An 18721-nucleotide genomic window follows, 5' to 3' on the forward strand; every position below is an offset into this window, starting at 1 on the left:
CTGCTTTCCCAGCAAACCTTTACACCAGCAGAAACCCAGTTCCCACTCAGTTGCTCACAGTTCAGCAAGCCAGACAGATGGTCTCTAACCTGTAACTGTAATCTTCAGACACACACAAACCCCACCTACAATAGTTTAATCATGTTCTTATATCTAAAGGGGCAAGGCTAGGAAGCAACCCACCCAGCCTCTCTTCCACACAGTAAGGAATCCTTCTCAACAGGAATTTGTAGAGCAGCCTCCATTCTTTTGGGAGCTACTTACAGCTTCATAGAAACATAAGGCAGAAAATGAAGAGTGTGAAAAATAACCAGGGATTTCCTCTCCACTACAGTCACCTTGCCTGCCAGCCTACTTCTGCCACACAGACAGAGGAGGGCTCCCTCTCACCGTATCTGTTTTCCTAACACTGGTTCCGTACCTCCAGACAGAGGTGTCTGGACACCTGCACACCAGGCCACTGCACACCAGGCTCTTGTGCTCAGTCACATCACAGCAGGCCAAGGAAGCTCCAAACCAGCCTGCTAAGTGAAAGCTTTGGCCTCCCAGAGCTGTGGTGGGCAGAGACCGCAGGCAGAACAACAGCAACGCGCCCCAGGAGTCAAGCCACCTAATGCAACTACTGGTGAAGCAAACAGGGGAGAAGAAAGAAGGAAGAGCTTCTCCACATGAAGGAGACAGTGAGAAAGAACCTCGCTACCACTGTTTTGGCAAATACTCTTATATCTTTAGGGCAGTTTCTTTTCCAGAGGGCAGAAGGGAGGTAGGGTACACTGCAAGTACGCCACACTACTTTCTACCCAAGTCCCATAAGGTCTGATTTCTGTAGCTCCAGAAATACCGAGTGGGAAAGAAAACTTATAAAGTCAAGTCAAAGGAAGGAGGAGTGAGGCATAGTCTTAACTCCTGTCTAGCCTTGGTTTTTGGTTTTGGTTTGGTTTGGGGGGGGGGGGGGGTTGGTTTTTTGTTGTTGTTGTTTTGTTTGTTTAAATTAGAGACCTTCTGCTAACACGATTTGGAAAACGTTGTATCCGAGAATCTGAGAACAAAGGACTGTTCCAGCTACCAGCAAGAATCAGAACAAGCTCCTGCTTGTAAAGGGAGGAAGGACATCAGGCAGGAACCTAGCTCCCATGGGCTTGTGGCACCTGCCTGCCACAGGAGCACATGGCCATCAGGACCAGCACGGCTGAAAGAGGGACGCAGCTCAGTAGGGCTCAGCAGGGCGTACGGTGCAGCAGGGCCTACCCTCAGCACAGCCACGAGGTAAGAGCTATCAGGGAGGAAAGCCATTCTCCCACTCGTCTTTTGGAACCTCTGTTCAATGTGCTGCAAGCTGAGCTTCCAGACCTGCTCCACACTTCACTGGCAGCCCAGTGACCACTTCAGAGGCCAAAGAGCACTAAAATTCACTAGCCCATTGCCAAATTTTCCCTGTAGGATTGCCTTGCTACTTATCTGTGAACTAGGAACTAAATACAACCTCTGCCTTAATGCCTGGTGACTAAAGAACATAGCATCAATATTTAAAGCAATCCAATTCCCTTGACAGAAAGCAACACATTTGTGCCAAGCTTATTGTTCAAGCAGGTAAAAAGCAGCATGCTTCAATGATGGATTTAGCCATTTTGTTGGTCTGAAAAGTAATTCCAGATCCTTTTGGATTAAAAGCGTTAAAGAATTTAAAAATTTATATTAATCTCATCCTTCCAAAATCATTTTACTTTTGATATAGCATCAAAGACTTTCAGGATATGTGTATCATTAACTACGCCAATCAGAAGAACAGTGAATCTCCAAACCAACTATTTACAGTATATATAGGGAAAAACAGGCATTAAATATTTCTAAATCAGATCTTGCAAGATCAGGGGAGAAGCAGGGGGTTCCTCCTAACAAGCAGGACTTCCAGGAAGTTTTATATACACATTAGTTCTAGTGAAGGCTTTAGACATTGGGCATCAAATAGCATTATCTGCATTGACGGAGTCCATTAAACACTCCAACCCAAATATTCTAGACAAATATGGCCCCTACTGAAAGAAGACGCTACACAAGGCATGGCCATCACTACAGTTCAAGACCCACCAGGCCTAGAAAACTCCATAAAGATTAACATGTGAGGCTCAACTGTCCATAGTGCAGACAGATCACTTATTGCTCATTACTAACAAAAGAGCATCAAAAAAATAGGAGATCTAGAGCTCCCCTGGAACAGAACATTTATCTCCCCCCAATTCTCCCTTTGCAGACTCCTGGTGCATGTGCACAAACTTGCTTTCAGCAGAAAGTTGGAGCTCACTGCATTAAGGAGAAAATTAGCTGTGCAAGTCAAATGAAGAGCACATGCTTCTTTTCAAGTTTCCTTTTAATCTTTTGATGCCAGATAAAAGGAAAAAATAAAATCCATCTCACAGGTATGCAACTGTTCCCAAAATGAGCACTGAATAGCAGAGATTCAAAACAGACAGGCACAAAGATGAAAACAATATCCATATGCAGCTTAAGTGTGTCATCCACAAACACTGAACCTGTCAGCAAGAAAAAGATGATCTTGTGGCAAAGGACCCCTCTCAGCCTTACCTGGGTTCAATCCCTGTCTCCGTCCCTGCCAAGTCTCAACCCTCAATTCAAAGGAACAGGATGCACCTCAAGTTCTTCCAAGAATCTGGACCCTACTGCAGGTCCTGGGACAACCAAGTATCTGCTGATGGGCTCTTCCAAATAGCTCTTTTATTTGCTACAGAACAGTAACCCTTTCAAATACAATGACACACACCCCCCACAGACTGACCACCCAGCATCCACCCAAGCAAGCAACGTTCTGCACAAGGACACCCCTTTGTGACTGAAGCCTTAATTCCAAATCACAATCCAGCTTGTAATGTTGGTTAGTCAGCTGCTCTCCTCAAAGACATTTATACCTATAATGATTCTTATTCAAGTCAAATGAGATTCTAAATTTCCTCCAAAATAACCAAGAGCAGAATACAGGATGTCAAAACAAGCATTGTCTGGAAGCAGATGAACATCCTTCTCACACCACTGATCTGGGAAGGGCAGAGGAAACAGCAAGGACAAGAAGAAAAAACTGAAAACAGTGTTATCTGTCCATCATCAAGCTACATTATTTTAAAGAACACAGCCAGCAAAAACCATGATCTCTTTACCCTACATTATTTGCACCAATAACAGATTTTCAGAGGCAGAAGGGGCTCATTAGGTCAGTTAATCTGATATCCTATGTAATACAGTTCATGAAATCCCAACCAGTTCCTCCTGCACTGAAACCAATTATTTTCTGTGAATAAAGCGTTTCTTCTGGAACAGTGTTAGGACTTAATCTGATTTCAGATCTTCAAATCAAATAAAGGAAGAACATCAGAACTAAGAATTCTGACAAACAATTTATTTTTTTGTTAGACACAAACATTGCACACATCACAGTAAAATGCAGAAAGACATAGGCTTTTTTTCTCATCTGCCAAAAAAGCACCCTCCCATCCCAAGATTCACATACAATATTTTTCAAGCTTCTGAAACACACAGGCACCTACACACTTTCTAGTAAGGAAGTGAATCTCTAGAGAGCAAATGTAAGCCCATAGGCAACAGCCTCACTTTCTTCAAGTTATCTTTTATAGCTCCCTAAACAATAATCCGAGTTCCACATGGCCCAGAGATCACAGGTGGGAAACTGGTGCACTCCAGCCAGACTGCAAACAGCCAGAGAGGGCTTGGGTTGCTCTCGTATCACTTCCTGTGGCAGTACGAAAAACAGTAATAGCCAAGAATTCTGTTTCATCTTCTATTTTGTAAAAGCTTTATAACAAACAGCATCTTTCAAAGATGCCACATTCACACAATGCCACAGTAACTCGCACGGAAGCCAAGAGGTGATACAAAATTCACATTTAATTGACTATAAAAAACCTACCATGTTAAGAGAACCAAGGTGTTTTTACTTTAAAACCACCAAAACTATCACAAGAAAATACAGATTCAAAAGCTTCAAACAGGGGGAGTGGGAAAATCATAAGTTTCAATCACATACTGACTTCTGCAACAAAAGAGTAAACAAGATTAGCTACGCCCCCAATTAGCTATTATTAAAGGTTAGCCTCAAAGGAATGTCTCCCAGGAAAAAAATTCTGTAAGAAACAAAATTCAAATGTAAATTAATCCTTATTAACATGCACAAAAGTAACACAGGCATATATGTTATTACAAGCTTTACAAGAGTTAAAACTAAAAAAATAAGACAGATCTTTCCCACACTAGCTGTGGTGTTCATCCAAAATTACGTCCCATCCCTGGAGAGCCTGCACATGGGCATGCTTTAAGCAGCACACTGCGTCAGTTTGAGTTTGTCTGACTTTAACAGCAGCAGGATCTGGCTGCTAATTAAGTACCAGATGTCCCAACCCTACCACACCTTTCCTGATTAAAAAAAGGCAGCTTTTAGAACATTTTTGGTTTAGCTGCAGAGTTTGGCTGCAGAGCTGTTTTCTGGCATACATTCACTTATCAGAACTGCTGCCCTCATTTATCACAAGTGCCCTTCTCATCCCCAGAAAGCAACCCCCAATAACACATTTCATTTCCATCCTCTCAGCTTGAAGATGCTAGTCACCTACAATTGCTGATAGCCATGAAGTAAACGTAAGGAAGATAAACAGGCTCAAGTCAAGAGAACTCCCAGAAGAAGGTTTTCCTGGCTCACCTCCCACCCTGATGAACACCATCTCAAAGCCCCGCCCTCAGCCTCTTCTCTTTGCCTGCGCTTGCCTCACCCCAGTTAAAAAAGGCACACCAGAACCTGTCCTGCTCTGTTCCTCTGACTGCCACATGACAGTCACCACTGGACATCTTCCCACAGGGAAAGCAGAGTCTATCCCATCCTCATCCTTCCCCGCAGCCCCATCTTTCCTCAGATCAGCAGCTCCCTTCTCCTCCAAGCTCCTGGCTCATGCACACCTGCTCACATTCCCCACAGGGTTTTATCCAGGCCTTTTGAACTGCCAGCATTACCCTGTCTGCACAACAACTATGTTCTGAGACATGGCCACTTACACAGCTCCCTACACAGCTCCCCACACTTTTTCAGTAAATGTCTCATACATCCAAAGCACAGCCTTTGCCCAGCAGCGTCTGAGGCCTGCAGCTGCACCAAATGAGCCCCTTTGGCTGGGAGCATGAAAACAGCAGGACCACCCCAGCCACCCCTTCATGCCTAGTCCAACAGAATTATATTGATGTTGGACCAACGATCTTGGGATCATCATAAAACGCACTCCTACAAAACAATTGTGATAAATTTGGATTCTAGTTAAAAACAGAAAACACAACACATGGAAGTCTGGAGTACCCACACAGAGTACCTAGTACATGCTCCAGCAATTCATGCTGCCTCTCCTCTCTAATCAACTTTCCCTTCATCTCATTTCCCTCCTTTATATTAGCTGAAAGCACTGGGGAACCCACAAGACCCACATGACCTAGATGACTTCACTACTACGTCATGAGAAACCTGCTTTCCACAGATGAAAAAGTCACCAAGCCACCCTCACACCCCCTTCCACATGACTTAGTTTTGAAACAGAGCTACTACCTAGAAAAGTAACCAACTCTTGTTCTTAAGTGTTTGTCCAGCTACAGCACACTCTTCTGCTACAACTCCCATGCACTACTTCCTCCTGAAAATGGCCACCAGAAAACTCTTTAAAAGATGCCTGTAAGATAGCCATCAATTACCATCAGCCCCAGATACCTCAGTGATAGCACAGTGACGGGTGGACAGCTGAGAAAAGACCATGTTAGTACCCAATACTCAATTAAGTCCTCTCCCTGCCTAGGAACTTGAAGGATACTTTTCAAGTTTAAGTCTCTAACCTTGCAGTATTTCATGCAGACCTAAAATGCAGCCTTTCCCATTTGTCCTGTACAGCTAAAAGTTCTCACATGGTTCTCAGTAGCTCACCTTTCTGCTATTACATATCCTTTCCTTTCCAGCTTTCCCAAATATTCCAGCTCTGCTCCATTTATATCACTACTGCTGTAGAGGGAATTGTCTTACCCTGGTACCTTAGCTAGGATGATCCTTTTCACATCCCCATCCCTTTCCAGCATTTCCACACGTTGATGTTTACACCACCTCTAGGTGCGAGTTTTCCAACAAGAACCACTGCACTTTTCTTGCACATGCCCTCCTGCTTGGGAAAAGCTTCTCATTAATTGTAAGCTAGCTTACTAGAACAGGAAATTCCAGAAGGAAACGGATGAAATTGCATGGAGACAATGGGACCCAAGCAACACAAAGAAAGCAGCAGAGCTCTTTAGAGGCAACAAGAAAGCTCAGATCTTGACTGGGACTGGAGCTGGTGAACTCTTTCACAAGCAGACTTATTCACAGTCCAGCAACATTATACAGGTAACAACTTTCCAAAGATCTAAAGGGACAGAAGGTAGAAGAGGCAGACAGTAGGCTACCAGGAAAGCCACCTAGGCAGGCCTGGAAGAAAAGCTTTAGCCAGACAGACAAAAGAAAAACAAATATTCCAACCTGCAAGAGCAGTTACCTCCTAAAACCTGTGTGCAGTTTCAGCTTTCCATACAACATCCACTCATTGCGAGAGAAGTTCCTTTTGGAGGTCAAGCAGTTCAGCCATGCACGTAGCAGCAGCACATCAGTGGCACCCTTCACTCCTGAGGATACAACACCGCAGTGCTTCTCTGAATGTCTCAGAGTTAAACAAGGTACACAACTATCTTCTCCAGGGTCTTAATTACACTAGATAGATATATACAATAGACAGATACACTGTCTATTGAGGAGTATTGGTATAAGTAAGTTGGTGCAACAGGATGACTCCATCAGCTATGAGCAAACAGGATTCCCTCTAAAACTCAGGCACACTTTTTTTAATGCAATGTGAAAGCCAGAGTTGTCTATATTTATAAAGCTATTACAGAAACTGGGTTCTTAACAGGTCTAGCTCCATCAGACAACTTTGGTGATGGGTGTACATCAGTAAAAGCCTGTAACATTCAGCTTTGAACAGCACCGAACAAGTGGCATCCCCTTTACTTAAGCTTCCAACAGCGAGGCATGAAGGCCTCCTAAACTGTTAAAAGCAGACATTTGTTCCACGTCACTGCATAAGCAGTGATGCCTCCATTTGTGGTTAAGATTTCCAATTAGATCCAACATGACTCTGTCATTTGATATTAGGCAAATGGAGAGTCACGACAGTACAAGGCAAAAATACTGTCCTTTAATGGAATATAGTTCTAACAGACACACAAAGAACTAAGACAATTAGCAGAAAGACCTGATTTCTAACATACAATTCACAGTAAATGCAGCTATTACTCAAACAGTGTAACTTCAAAATACACTGAGTAGAAGCAACTTTAGGTTTTCCATTTGCTATTCTCAGGTTCTCAACCACCAGCTGACTGGCACAAACACTCTCACCCTGGCAAGGAGGTAACACCACAGTTAACCTCACAATGCTTCCATGTCCCAAAAGAGATCCTGCCAGCCTTTGCACTTGTGCGCACATCCTGCCTGTATGAGCAGAGCCAGCCACAAGAAGGGTATGGCAGGATGGGGCTCTATACCTCGTTTTTCATTGTTTCCACAGACTCCTCCCCAGAAAGCTACTTGTGGAGATGAAAAAGCATTACTAGGCACAAAAATTCTCTCTCACACTTAATGCAGGGCCCTATCCTACACGTTCTTTCCTCTGGCTAAACTCCCAGCCACGCTATAAAAAATTATCTGGCTTTCCACGCTCTGATAACTGGGACTCTTTGCTCTGATTCTTGAATACTCAAATGTTGCTTTGTTTTAAAGTTTCATATTTGGCACAAAAGCAATACCGAATGAGGAACATAGCAGGTTTTGTCTAGTTAAAAAAAAAAAAAAAAAAAAAGAGATCTGATCTAGGAAGAAAGTAATGAACAATTTGTGGGAGGTAACATTCACTTGGAGAAAATCAGAGACTACATGTCTCCACTGTGTTCCACACCTTCCTTCCTGCATTTAATGATATGGCCACAGAGCAGACGACATATGGGATACAAATACATGAGGTAGCTTTATAGAAACTCACATATAGCACAGTCCAGCCATCAGAAACCTGGAGCTCTGAGCAAGCCAGGCAGCAGGACAAATCCAGCTGCGCTGAGCCTCAACTAGATTGTCACTGGTACTTTGGGTGGCTCATCTTAGAGTCAGCTCACATATCTTTAAGACAAACCCAAACTGCTACGCTGTCATCAATGGCATCCCAAAAGCATTTATATGGGAGCTGATTCACATAGGCACTTCTGACACTGGGACACTTACCACCCATATGCTAATAAATTCTACTAGAAAACAAGTAAGAAAAAGTTTAAAGCCTTAACTGTAAACAATGATATGGTGGATCGAACTAGATGAGCCCAAGGGCCCTTCCGACCTGAATTACCCTGTGATGCTACAAGCTGATCCTACTACCATACAGGAAATCTTACCTTTCAGTCTCAAAATGCACCTGCTGCAAAAGCAGGGCTGCCAGAGCCAGAATCACATATCTGAAACAAAAAATATCCCTGCAGCAGACTGCCTACTCTACTGGACTGGCCCTCCAAAAACTAACATAGGTGCACTTAATGCTAAGAACACACTGGAAGGTTAAAAAAAAAAAATGATGGTGAGAGATGAGTAGAAAAACAAGATACAAAGTAAACGTCTCCCTTGCGTATACTTCTGGCTTGTAGAGAGCTGAGCCCCTGATTTCGATTTCTGACCAAATTTATGTTACATTCCCATAGGATTTTAGTGCTGGGACTGGCTCAAGGCAAGAATGTTGTTTATGCCTTTTTTTTATAGCCATTTTCTCTTGGGTGCTTGGCAGTGTGGCCGCCTTGGCATTGGCAAGGCCAAACAGGCTCTCGGCTAGGACTGAGAGTCTGGTCAACACACAACAGACTGAACCATTGTGGTTACTAAATTGAGAGGATAAAGCTATTCCGTTAATGCCAGTGTAGTGTTTCAGTTGCAGCACTTCAGTGCTTGTCACTAGGGTTTATTCAGAGGTCTAACACAGTTCGCTAGCTCTCGGGAAACCTTGGGTGTATTACTTGGCTGAAGGCTGACGGTCACAGCTGATGCATTGGTGGAAAAGGCAGATTATTGGGGATTTATTTCCGTGGGGATAAGGGCATACTAATGCTATTGTACAGCGCCTTGTTGGGCCCTTCTGTGGCATGTGTTGTACAGTTCTAGTTGCCCGTCTGCAAGGAAGGAATTCAAGCTGGAACAGGTGCAGGGAAAGGCTAGTGTGGTGTTTAGAGGATTGGAGAGCCTGCCTAACCAGAGGAGACTAAAAGTTTGGCTTGTTTAGTTTACAGTATGAAGGCTGAGAGGGAATACGACTGCTGTCTATAAATACATCAGAGGGGTGAACATCAGGGAGGGGAAAGAACTATTAGATCTAAAGGGCAAGGTTAGCACAAGAACAAACGGGTATAAACTGGTTGTGAGTAAATTTAGGCTGGATATGAGATGAGTTGCCTGCAGCAAGAACATTGGAAAACTCTTGGAGAGGAATAGAGAAGGACAAGATACCTATTTGGTTTTAGGATAGATCTTGTGATGATTTTGAATAGTTTATATACAGCATAGAATAACAAGATTATGCACAGTGATAGGGAAAGTTCATTTCAGTCCTTTGTATGGTAGAATACTGTACCTGACACTGCTCTAACACTTTGAATAAACACAAGTATTTTTAAAAGTGTACTGGTTTTGGTTCTCAGAAATCCCAAAGTGTCTTAAAGAGACTGTTCATGCTGTGCTTGAGCGTCATGTGCCTATTACCTCTGGATTAGAGTTAGCAGTTGCTCATATGCATGTGTGATCCAGCTCCCCTTGTGTTTAGTAGGTAGCAGGGTGAGTAGGGGAGAATCCTCATTTTCCCTGACATGGTGACTCCTGCCTGAGGATCGCTGCCTGAACTGGAGGTTAGTTGCAGTGGTGGGTTTACAGGCATCTTGATTTTTTGCTAGTCTCTAAATGGCTCAGTGGGGTTCTGTTGTCCTCTTGATGCCGAAAGAAATATTCGTCAGCCCCCAGGGTCCCCCAAACACCAGCCTGTTAGCTTCTCAGCTGGAAGTATGCACACTCTTCTGTCTTTTCTTTGTGGGATATTCCTTGAAGTCGTCTTGAAAGCTGTTCTTGTCTCACCCTTTGAACTTCAGCATGAAAAATCACCTACTGACAATCCCACTGGCAGTGGGTTCTAGTTGCCTCTGACTTCGTCTACTTTTAATTAAGTAATTTTGTAAGCAGAGAAGTCTTATGAAACATCATTTCCTTTGGCTTTTTCTATGTAGATTTGCTGGTGTCTAATGCTGTGGTTTTCCTCATGATGAAGTCTGTCTTTTAATGGAACCTCTTTTGCTTGGTTACTATATTTGTAAGAGCATAATATCTTTGGGATCTCTATTTTCTCTACCGTGTTAGGTTGAAGTTTGCTGAAATTGGTTAAATAATTCAGAACTTATGGGGAGAGGGAAGAATATATTAATGGTAGACGAACAATTTAACAATCTCTTCCTTAAAAATAAGACTGGAAAATACCTGATATATAGTAATAAAAGTACCAGTGGCTACCTGCCACTGACAGACAGGATACCAAGTTAGACAGACCTTGAGTGTGCCATTATGGACACAGATTCCTGTCCTATTTATTTCAACATTGGGTCTCTGCTCTTCACACTCCCCTGGGATTCTGTAGGTTCTCACTATTCATATTTGATTCCGTAATACCTTGGTAAACAACTGAAAGATACTGTTGTCTGGTACACTCAGGCTCACAAACTTTTTGTTTTGTGCAACCAGTAGCACATCCACATTGTATATAAAACAACCAGAAAGTATTACTACTCCACTACAGTTCTTCCCACCCCAGGTGGAAAAGAAAAACCCTTCCTACTACAACCAGTCATCATTACCTTTTAAGTGTTAAGAAAAAGCCACAGGAAAACTCTAAATGCTGACTTGCTACAGCAGTTAATTTTTTTCCTGTCCTGAATATGAAGGACTGAAGGTAGTATTAAATTTGATCTAGCCCAGCTGCTACAAATCTCCTACTCTGCATTGCACCATCTATGGCACTCCCCATACCACTGATACCAAATAGGTAAGGGCTGCACCATAATCCGATCAAATTACCACACAGAGCAGTAAGGGTCAGAAAGGCAGGCCCAGCTACTACAGCCAGAGAAAAAATGACTAATCAGCCAGACTGGGAATTAGCATCAATGCCTAGAGGAAACTGGATATCCCAGAGCCAAAACTCTGCTCTTTCTTAAGTTTAAGGCAGGAAAACCCACCTATTGGGGGAGCATGCCAGCACAGGAGCCTAAAAATCAAGGACTGGGCACACTCTGCAAATGCAGTTCAAGCCTGATGAGTCTTTAGCCCTTCCTAAAATAGCTCTCCTCCCCACAAGAGGAGTCATCAGAAGCAGTTTTTGCCAAGATACCTTTTGCAATATGGGCATAAGCAAGGAATAGGCTCTACTCACAAGTCCACATCTCAAGATCACTCTTCCTCCATAGTCCATTTCTCATATCTTTTGGACATCAAAACAAATTTAATTTGGTTTTATTAGCAATTACAGCTTCATGGTAAAGATGTTTTCAGGAATGAAACTGCTAAATGAATGTATATATTACTGATCCTCATGTATCCCTCAGCATCCCAAAACTCAACAGCTAACAGCAGCTGCTTGGAAACCCATTACAAGTCTTTCTTCCCCAGATGGTGAACTCTTTTTTTTTTTTTTGCCCCCCCCCCCCCCCCCCCCGTGCATTAAATACTCAAAACACACTTACCAAATTATCATATCAACCCATAACCATGCATGATAATTATTTCTTAAATTGGGATTTCTTCCACCGAATTTCAACCAAAATAAACATGGTATAGAGAACAAATGTATGCTTATAGTGAACAACCATTCATCAGCTTAAGTAACTCTAATGGATGCCACTTTAAACTAAGCCTGCACCATCTGTTCTACCCCTCAATTAGCGAAGCCAAAAAAAATTATTCAATACGCAGTTTAAGAAAGCCAGCTAATTTATGTATGTAAGTTTTATTTCTCTTCAGCTCAGTGAAGCATGCTCTTCTAACACTTGATATTCAGAAACAGAACATAATGGAAGGCTTTCTCTAACACTATTAGGAGTTTTGTCAGGGGAAATAAGATTTCCCTGCAATATTTCACCATACAAAAAAAAATTTCTGTAACATCTCACCATACATTTTATTTTAAAGAGTGTGATGTCTCTAAGTAACGAAATCAACTAGGAGCTAAACAAATCAAATCTGAAGTCCTGCACACATGAACACAAACGAAGCTCAGGACACAGCCCTGCACAGCTCTCACCCTGACAGACTAGGTCTAGCAGCACAGCATTGCTTGTTCAGCCAGGAGGCCTTCGCAAGTGGAAGTGTCCTCAGCCACCGGGGTCTGTTAACCATGTCAGTTCCTAACTCCCCTTTCACAGGCAAAGCCCAGTCCTGTGAGCAGCTGCGCACAGAGCCTCACACAGATCAAGCTGCACTGGGGCAAAGGGATCATCCCATGAAAGGGTGAGATACTCTCCCTGGCAGGCATAGCCTGTGCAGCGAGAGTCATGCAGCACCAAAAAAATCCCTACTTGCCAGCATGCAGGAAAAAAAAAAAAAAACCAAAAAAAGTTTCATCCCGTTCCTTACTGCAAACCCCCACCCAGTTTCACTTCAACCTGGCCTCTCCTACCACTCTGCAATATGAGAAAACATTGAGTAGAACCTCTCTTCAATCTGACAGACCCTGACTTGCTTGAAGGCTCCGTCACCACCAAATCTCTAAGCTGAGTTCACTCTTGGGTATTGCAACAGCAATCCCAGCAGCACTTCCAAACCTCAACTCCAACAGCACAGACCACACATGACAGGGAAGACAAAGGTGCAAGAGACCTCATCCCCATTGCTAGATGGGACAACGGTACAATACTCTCCTGTGGTGGAGAAGCAGGCAAGAGAAGGTCACTGCCAAACACCCTCAGTTCACCTCTAGGAATATCAGGCCAGTAGAAAACTACTTTAAGATCCTGGACACATTCCTTTACACTACACCTCAAAATGAAACATCAATGGCACATCATAGTCTGGGTACTGAGAAAGGCACATTGGCCACAGAGGAGTCAGGAGATCCTGCCTACTTAACACCATTACCAAATACTGCTACAAGCAGCTCAAAGTGAGATTCTTCACTAAGAAATTCACTGATTATTTCAGCTCTCTCCCCTTGCTATAGGGCTGTGAAGCTGAGAGGCCATACTGAAGCCCGACACTGCTGTGTTGTTTTGCTACATGCCTCAAGACAGACAGCTCAGCGCAGGCCTTAGTTATTGTTCAGGGATTCAAAGCTCTGCAAAATAACACTCTCTTTTTTGCTTAGCAGGGGAAGAAACGGAGTCCAGCAGAACCACCATCCTGAAATGGCACACACCAAGCAAACAAAGCACACGAAGAAACAGAGCGGAGGCAGGATCCCTCTTTGGTCTGCAGCATCCAGCAATACCTTCTCCACCTCAACCTCACTAGTATACCCCACAACTCCTAGTGCCCATGCAAACATAGGCTCTAAGTAACTGAACTCCAGAGAAGAGTAGGAGTTCTTAAAGAGGAATTATCTTTTCACTCTGCACCATTCTTCCATCTTCCTACCTACCTATAAGTACTGCCGGGAAAATGCAGGGCAGGCAATGCCTGTTGGGTGCAGTTCAAGCACGCTCCTCGCAAGCACAAACACACAGAGGGCCTTGCACTGGACCTCAGTGCCTTGCTTCATATAACATCCCTCATGTTTCCTTCACTTGAAAAGCATCCTGAACTATCAGAGTGCCTTCTGCACCTAAAGCAGCTGCCTGTTACGAAGCAGGGATCAGTGACCAGCTCACAAGGCTATTTGTTAGAACAGTTTCAGAGTGCTAAGTGCTATCAGAAGTGTGTTAGGTCTCACTTCTGATGAGTCTTCACACATGATGCTTTTACAGACTTGGAGAGCACCAAGGAAAGAGAAGCATCTCTTCCCCCTCCATCATTGCTTTTTTGCTGCATCACTTGAAAGAAAAGATCGCATTGTCTCCAGTCCCAGTGCTGAGGTCAAGGACTTCACAAAATAGTGTCAGGTTAAGATAGAAACAATGTACAGAAAAACCACCAAAGCCTAAAAATTTAAATGATGGTCATGACTTATATAGCTCAAAGTTGTATGCCAATGAGGGAAACAGCTTGAGCCCTCCCTGTAAAGGCATAGTAATTTCATCATCAGTTGAGGTTCCTTTTAATCCAAACTGAACTGGATTTGCCTCAGAGATGTCATTTCTCTTTGGTTCACTCATGTTTCCTCAGTGATAACATATAAGCACAAGTGTTTAGCGAGAAGAGTCCTAGACAGGCAGGAGCCATGAATCAACTGGATGCTCTCCCAAGATAATGGCTCTTTTATCCAAACCCAGTCTGAGACCACACATTTTATCACTGAAGTGTTAGGAAATTTCAGATCATGCAGATGATCTCAACCTTTGTTTTAAGCTGATACTTTCTCAAATGAAGGGAGTGATGTGAGCAGAGAAACAGACTGCAAATATAATGGCTTTTTCGACCGTGACCAAACAACTGCAGTTTAGCTCTCCAGATGGCTATTCTAGGGCAGTGATGCTTGGCCTTTCACTCTCAGGGTTGTTACACTAATCCATGAACTGGATCATATGACACCAGCTACCCTGTTCTCCCTCACACCAGACAGAGCTGAGCTTTCAAACCCCCACCCCACAAGCAGTCAAGAAGAAAGGCGACAATAACACAGATGCAGGTGCTAAAACAAAAGGAAGATATTGGCATACGATGAGGCACTAAGCCTTGCCTGGATATTGAAGCAGACCTCACTACATCACTAACCTCCAGGTAGCCAGCCTGCTCCACTCAAAGGTTTCACATCTTCTATTATACTCATTCACTGAGAAGACACCCTCCAGACATCCGAGACATTTCTCTGTTATGCTTACCAAAACTTATTAAACACAGCAAATGCTATCTATAGAACACGCACATTAACGAACAGCCAGCTCAGCAGCACGAGTTCTGGAACACAGTCACTGCAGTACAGAAGTGCCACCAGTTTGTTACTGGAGAATGAATACCACAGTGAACATTCTAAGTGTGTAGTTCAACGGACAAAAGACTGAAGGGTGGTGGAGGAAAGAGAGAACAAGTTATCCTAAAAGAAATTCTACAAACTAAGTGTGACGCTGGAATTGCAAAGTACTGCATAGCTCTGCAATCTACATCACTTCATAAAATCCACGCAAACAGCACATTTCGTAACAATTTCAAGTTTGCTGTGCTCAGGTTACCTTTCCACTGAGAATCGTGGAAGTCTGTAAGAGAAAGCCAGTTAGCAAGAAAAGGGGGAATAAGAACACGCAATGTTCTCAAAGTTATACGTACACCACTTGTTCCTGATAGCAAACTAAGATTTCTTTATGTGCTCCATCAGTATGGATCCTCTATTGAGACTGTATTGGCTTTGGTGGTTTGTTGGTTGGTTGGGTTTTTTTTCCCCCTACATGCCAAACATCATCTACCACAGCTGCTTGTTGACAAAAATGAAGAGGAAAAAATGCAGCTGTGCAGAACACATTGACCAATACCCTGCAATCCCACAATGACTTCCCAATCAAAATTTCTGTTAAAAATAGTTTAAATTAATCTGAGGATGTTGAGCTCCAGAGCACTTGCCACCTATATGGCTAGTCTCTCCTTCACTTCTACAGGAAAGAACTCCAGTACAACTCTCAGTTAATTATCTTCAGGCTCAGCTCTGTAGGAACTTTAACTCTCATTTTTCTGGACTTACCAGAAAGGAACAAAGTCTCCTATTACACCTCATAGAACAGCTTAAGTACCCTATTAGACCTGTCAGAGTGCCTCATGAAGGGATCAGGACAGTTTTCCAAGCCACAGCTGAGAACCCCTCCCCACTCCCACAGTACATGGGAATGGTAGGACTTCCTCACTAAGACCTGTAGGGAGATGAAGCAACATGACAGGGATAACAGGCAGTGGAGTTCCATGTCCTCCCAACTCATTGCAACAGTCAAATTCAACAGAACATATATACATATACACACACTGCCTCTCCTGAGCTAAGTGCAGTAGATCAACTGTACTTAAGTTGCCCACAGAAAATAGGGGAAAAAAAAAGTCTAGCAAGATTCAATGACAGTGAAAAATACTGCTGTTTATATATGCTTTTTGCAGTTTTATAAACTTTTTTAATATGGCAGGAAATCATCAACATTGCTAGCTACTGGGATGATCAAAGCATGCCACTGACTAACAAGGTACAAAAGAAACCAGGATATGACAAAGTATGAAAACGAAATGTAAATCCATTTATTAAAACCCCATTTATGGAATTCTTACTGCCTTCAGTCCTCAATATTGTATCTGGTATCAACTACCAAGAAATGGGTCAAGAATGGTTGATTCAGCATAATTATCAGCTTACAGAACAATATATTAGAAAGTCTACTATACAACTTTCACTTAGATCAAGTAGCACTTGACATTGAAATTTCTGACTGTAATCGCATTCCACCTGATAAGTCTTACCTTATAATTGCTGGAATTTACCCAAGAAGTGGCCAGTCCATCAACCATTTTATCCAGCATAGTCTGATCATGTTCAAGATCAGCTGACTTCTGCTTATCTGAGAAGTAATCTATCAATTCCTGGCCAACCTGAAGTCTCTTTCCAACATCCTTCTGCAGCACCTGTGCTAAGCAGTACTCCATACTGGGCTCCATAGTGTCTTAGAAATACAGCACCAGCAAGAAAGCTAGAGGGCAGTAGGTCCGAAAAATCCCTCTATAAACATACACAGGAGGTCGCCTCTTTGTTCAATGAAGGTTACTGAGGGTCTGGGTTTCAAAGACGCAATTCTGAGAATGGCAACAATGCACCATGTGTGTGTGAACAGCAGCTGGCAGGGTATTAAAAGTCCAATTTAAATAACTAGTAATAGACGAAGCAATGAGCTGTGCTGTACTGTTGAGTCTGCAGTAATTCCCAATTCAGCAGTCCATTCTGAAAGAAATGAAAAAGAACAGTATTATAGGTTAAATTAAGACTGGAGCAAAAAAAGATCGAAAGCATGTCACAAAATAGGTTATTCATATACAGCTGCGACGCTGTGATAAGCTGGATACGAGCAGCATTGTTCTATTTTAAGGAATCAGACAAGGTAGGTCAGGACAAAAACCTTCAGTTATTCTTTACAACAGCAGTTACCCATCAGTTCCCTAGAAGTTTTAGTGACAGACAGTAAATCTGGGGCTTAAGTAAGAGCTAATTAGTAATCAATATTATTGCAACGCCCATGGTCACCATCGACACACAAAGGTAGAGACAAAAATCCATAAGCAGGTCACCAGGAAAATGCATCTGCTTTAAGAAGTGAAAGCAGGAAGAGGTCTGGATCCTGTTTTGACTGTTGACCTTCAGCAATCAATGCCATCAGCTGGCCAGCAAGATACAGCACGAACACTGGGGTCCGTGAATGTAAAACAAGCAGTTTTCAAAAACTAGGTGCTCAAGCTGTTTCCAGGTTGAATCCTGTTATATCCCAACTACACATGCCCAGGAAACAGCACTGGCCTAGTGCAATAACGTAAACACAGTTCAATCAACAGTGCCTGTAGTGTCCTAAGAACCAAGGCTGTACACAAGAAAAGCCAGGCCAAGCTTTGCTGCCACTCAGAGGCACAGCATCATCTGTAAAGTAAGCTTTTGGCTTATGTATTAAAAAAAATGCCTATATATCTGGGGTTTGGTTATGTTCCTCAACCCTAGAAACTCTCCTGTCCAAGGACTTCCTTAGGGACCCAGCTGCAGCTTTTTTGTCCCTCCATCTGCAGCCAAATGAATCTAGCCAGGGAACAGACACCCAGCCTGTCCTCCCACAGACCAAGGCTCCCAGCATCACCATACTGCTTCCTGAAGCACTCCCTCGTCACAGGTTAGCTCTTTTAGAAGGGGGTGATAAAAATCCAGAGTGTCTTTTTGTTTCCTGTCTAATATCTAAAGCTAGAAATCTACTCTACTTTTTCCACCAGTGTGAGGAAAGCAGGTCAAGCTCAGAGCAAGGGAAGACGCTGTGGAGCAGATACCTGGTTCAATAAACAAATGGAAGGAAGCTGGAGGCATAGGTTCACTAATTAGAAGCACTGGGGCAGCAAATCTAAATACCTTCTGTTTGAGCAAGTAAGGCCTTCACAAAAGTCTTAATAAAACGAAGTGGATCTGACAGCAGATGGGATGTACACAAGAATCCTAGCCTGGAAATGAAAGCACACCTCGCATAGCAGACTATTTCAGTTCATTATCTCACCTCCATCCTCTTTGGCCAGACTTACAAACCACCACATCTTACCAATACCAAACACAGCATCTAGAGGCAGCACAGAGGCTTGTGGTCTTGAGCTTCCCTAGGCCCTCAAGTGCTGCCAGACATGGCCCAGCTGCCCACACTGGCTGCACTGCTTATTCGTCAGGCAGGAGGAGTCACCAGAGAGCCAGTCCCTCTGTCCCAGGCAGCCAGTTCAAAT

The 18721-nt window shown here is 43.2% G+C and overlaps 1 protein-coding gene across 6 annotated transcripts in view; it reads right to left on the bottom strand.

The window, feature by feature from the left end:
• The window catches only part of CLASP1 (cytoplasmic linker associated protein 1), a 186514-nt gene that overhangs the window by 156558 nt on the left and 11235 nt on the right, over window positions 1–18721 (bottom strand). For all 6 annotated transcript variants that reach the window (XM_075512483.1, XM_075512487.1, XM_075512486.1 and 3 more), the window contains exon 2: window positions 16727–17201. In XM_075512483.1, the coding sequence (XP_075368598.1) occupies window positions 16727–16921 (195 nt within the window). In that variant the 5' untranslated portion in view covers window positions 16922–17201. The remainder of the gene's footprint in view (window positions 1–16726; window positions 17202–18721) is intronic.

Source organism: Mycteria americana, chromosome 9, assembly GCF_035582795.1.
Source record: "Mycteria americana isolate JAX WOST 10 ecotype Jacksonville Zoo and Gardens chromosome 9, USCA_MyAme_1.0, whole genome shotgun sequence".
Lineage (NCBI taxonomy): Eukaryota > Metazoa > Chordata > Aves > Ciconiiformes > Ciconiidae > Mycteria > Mycteria americana.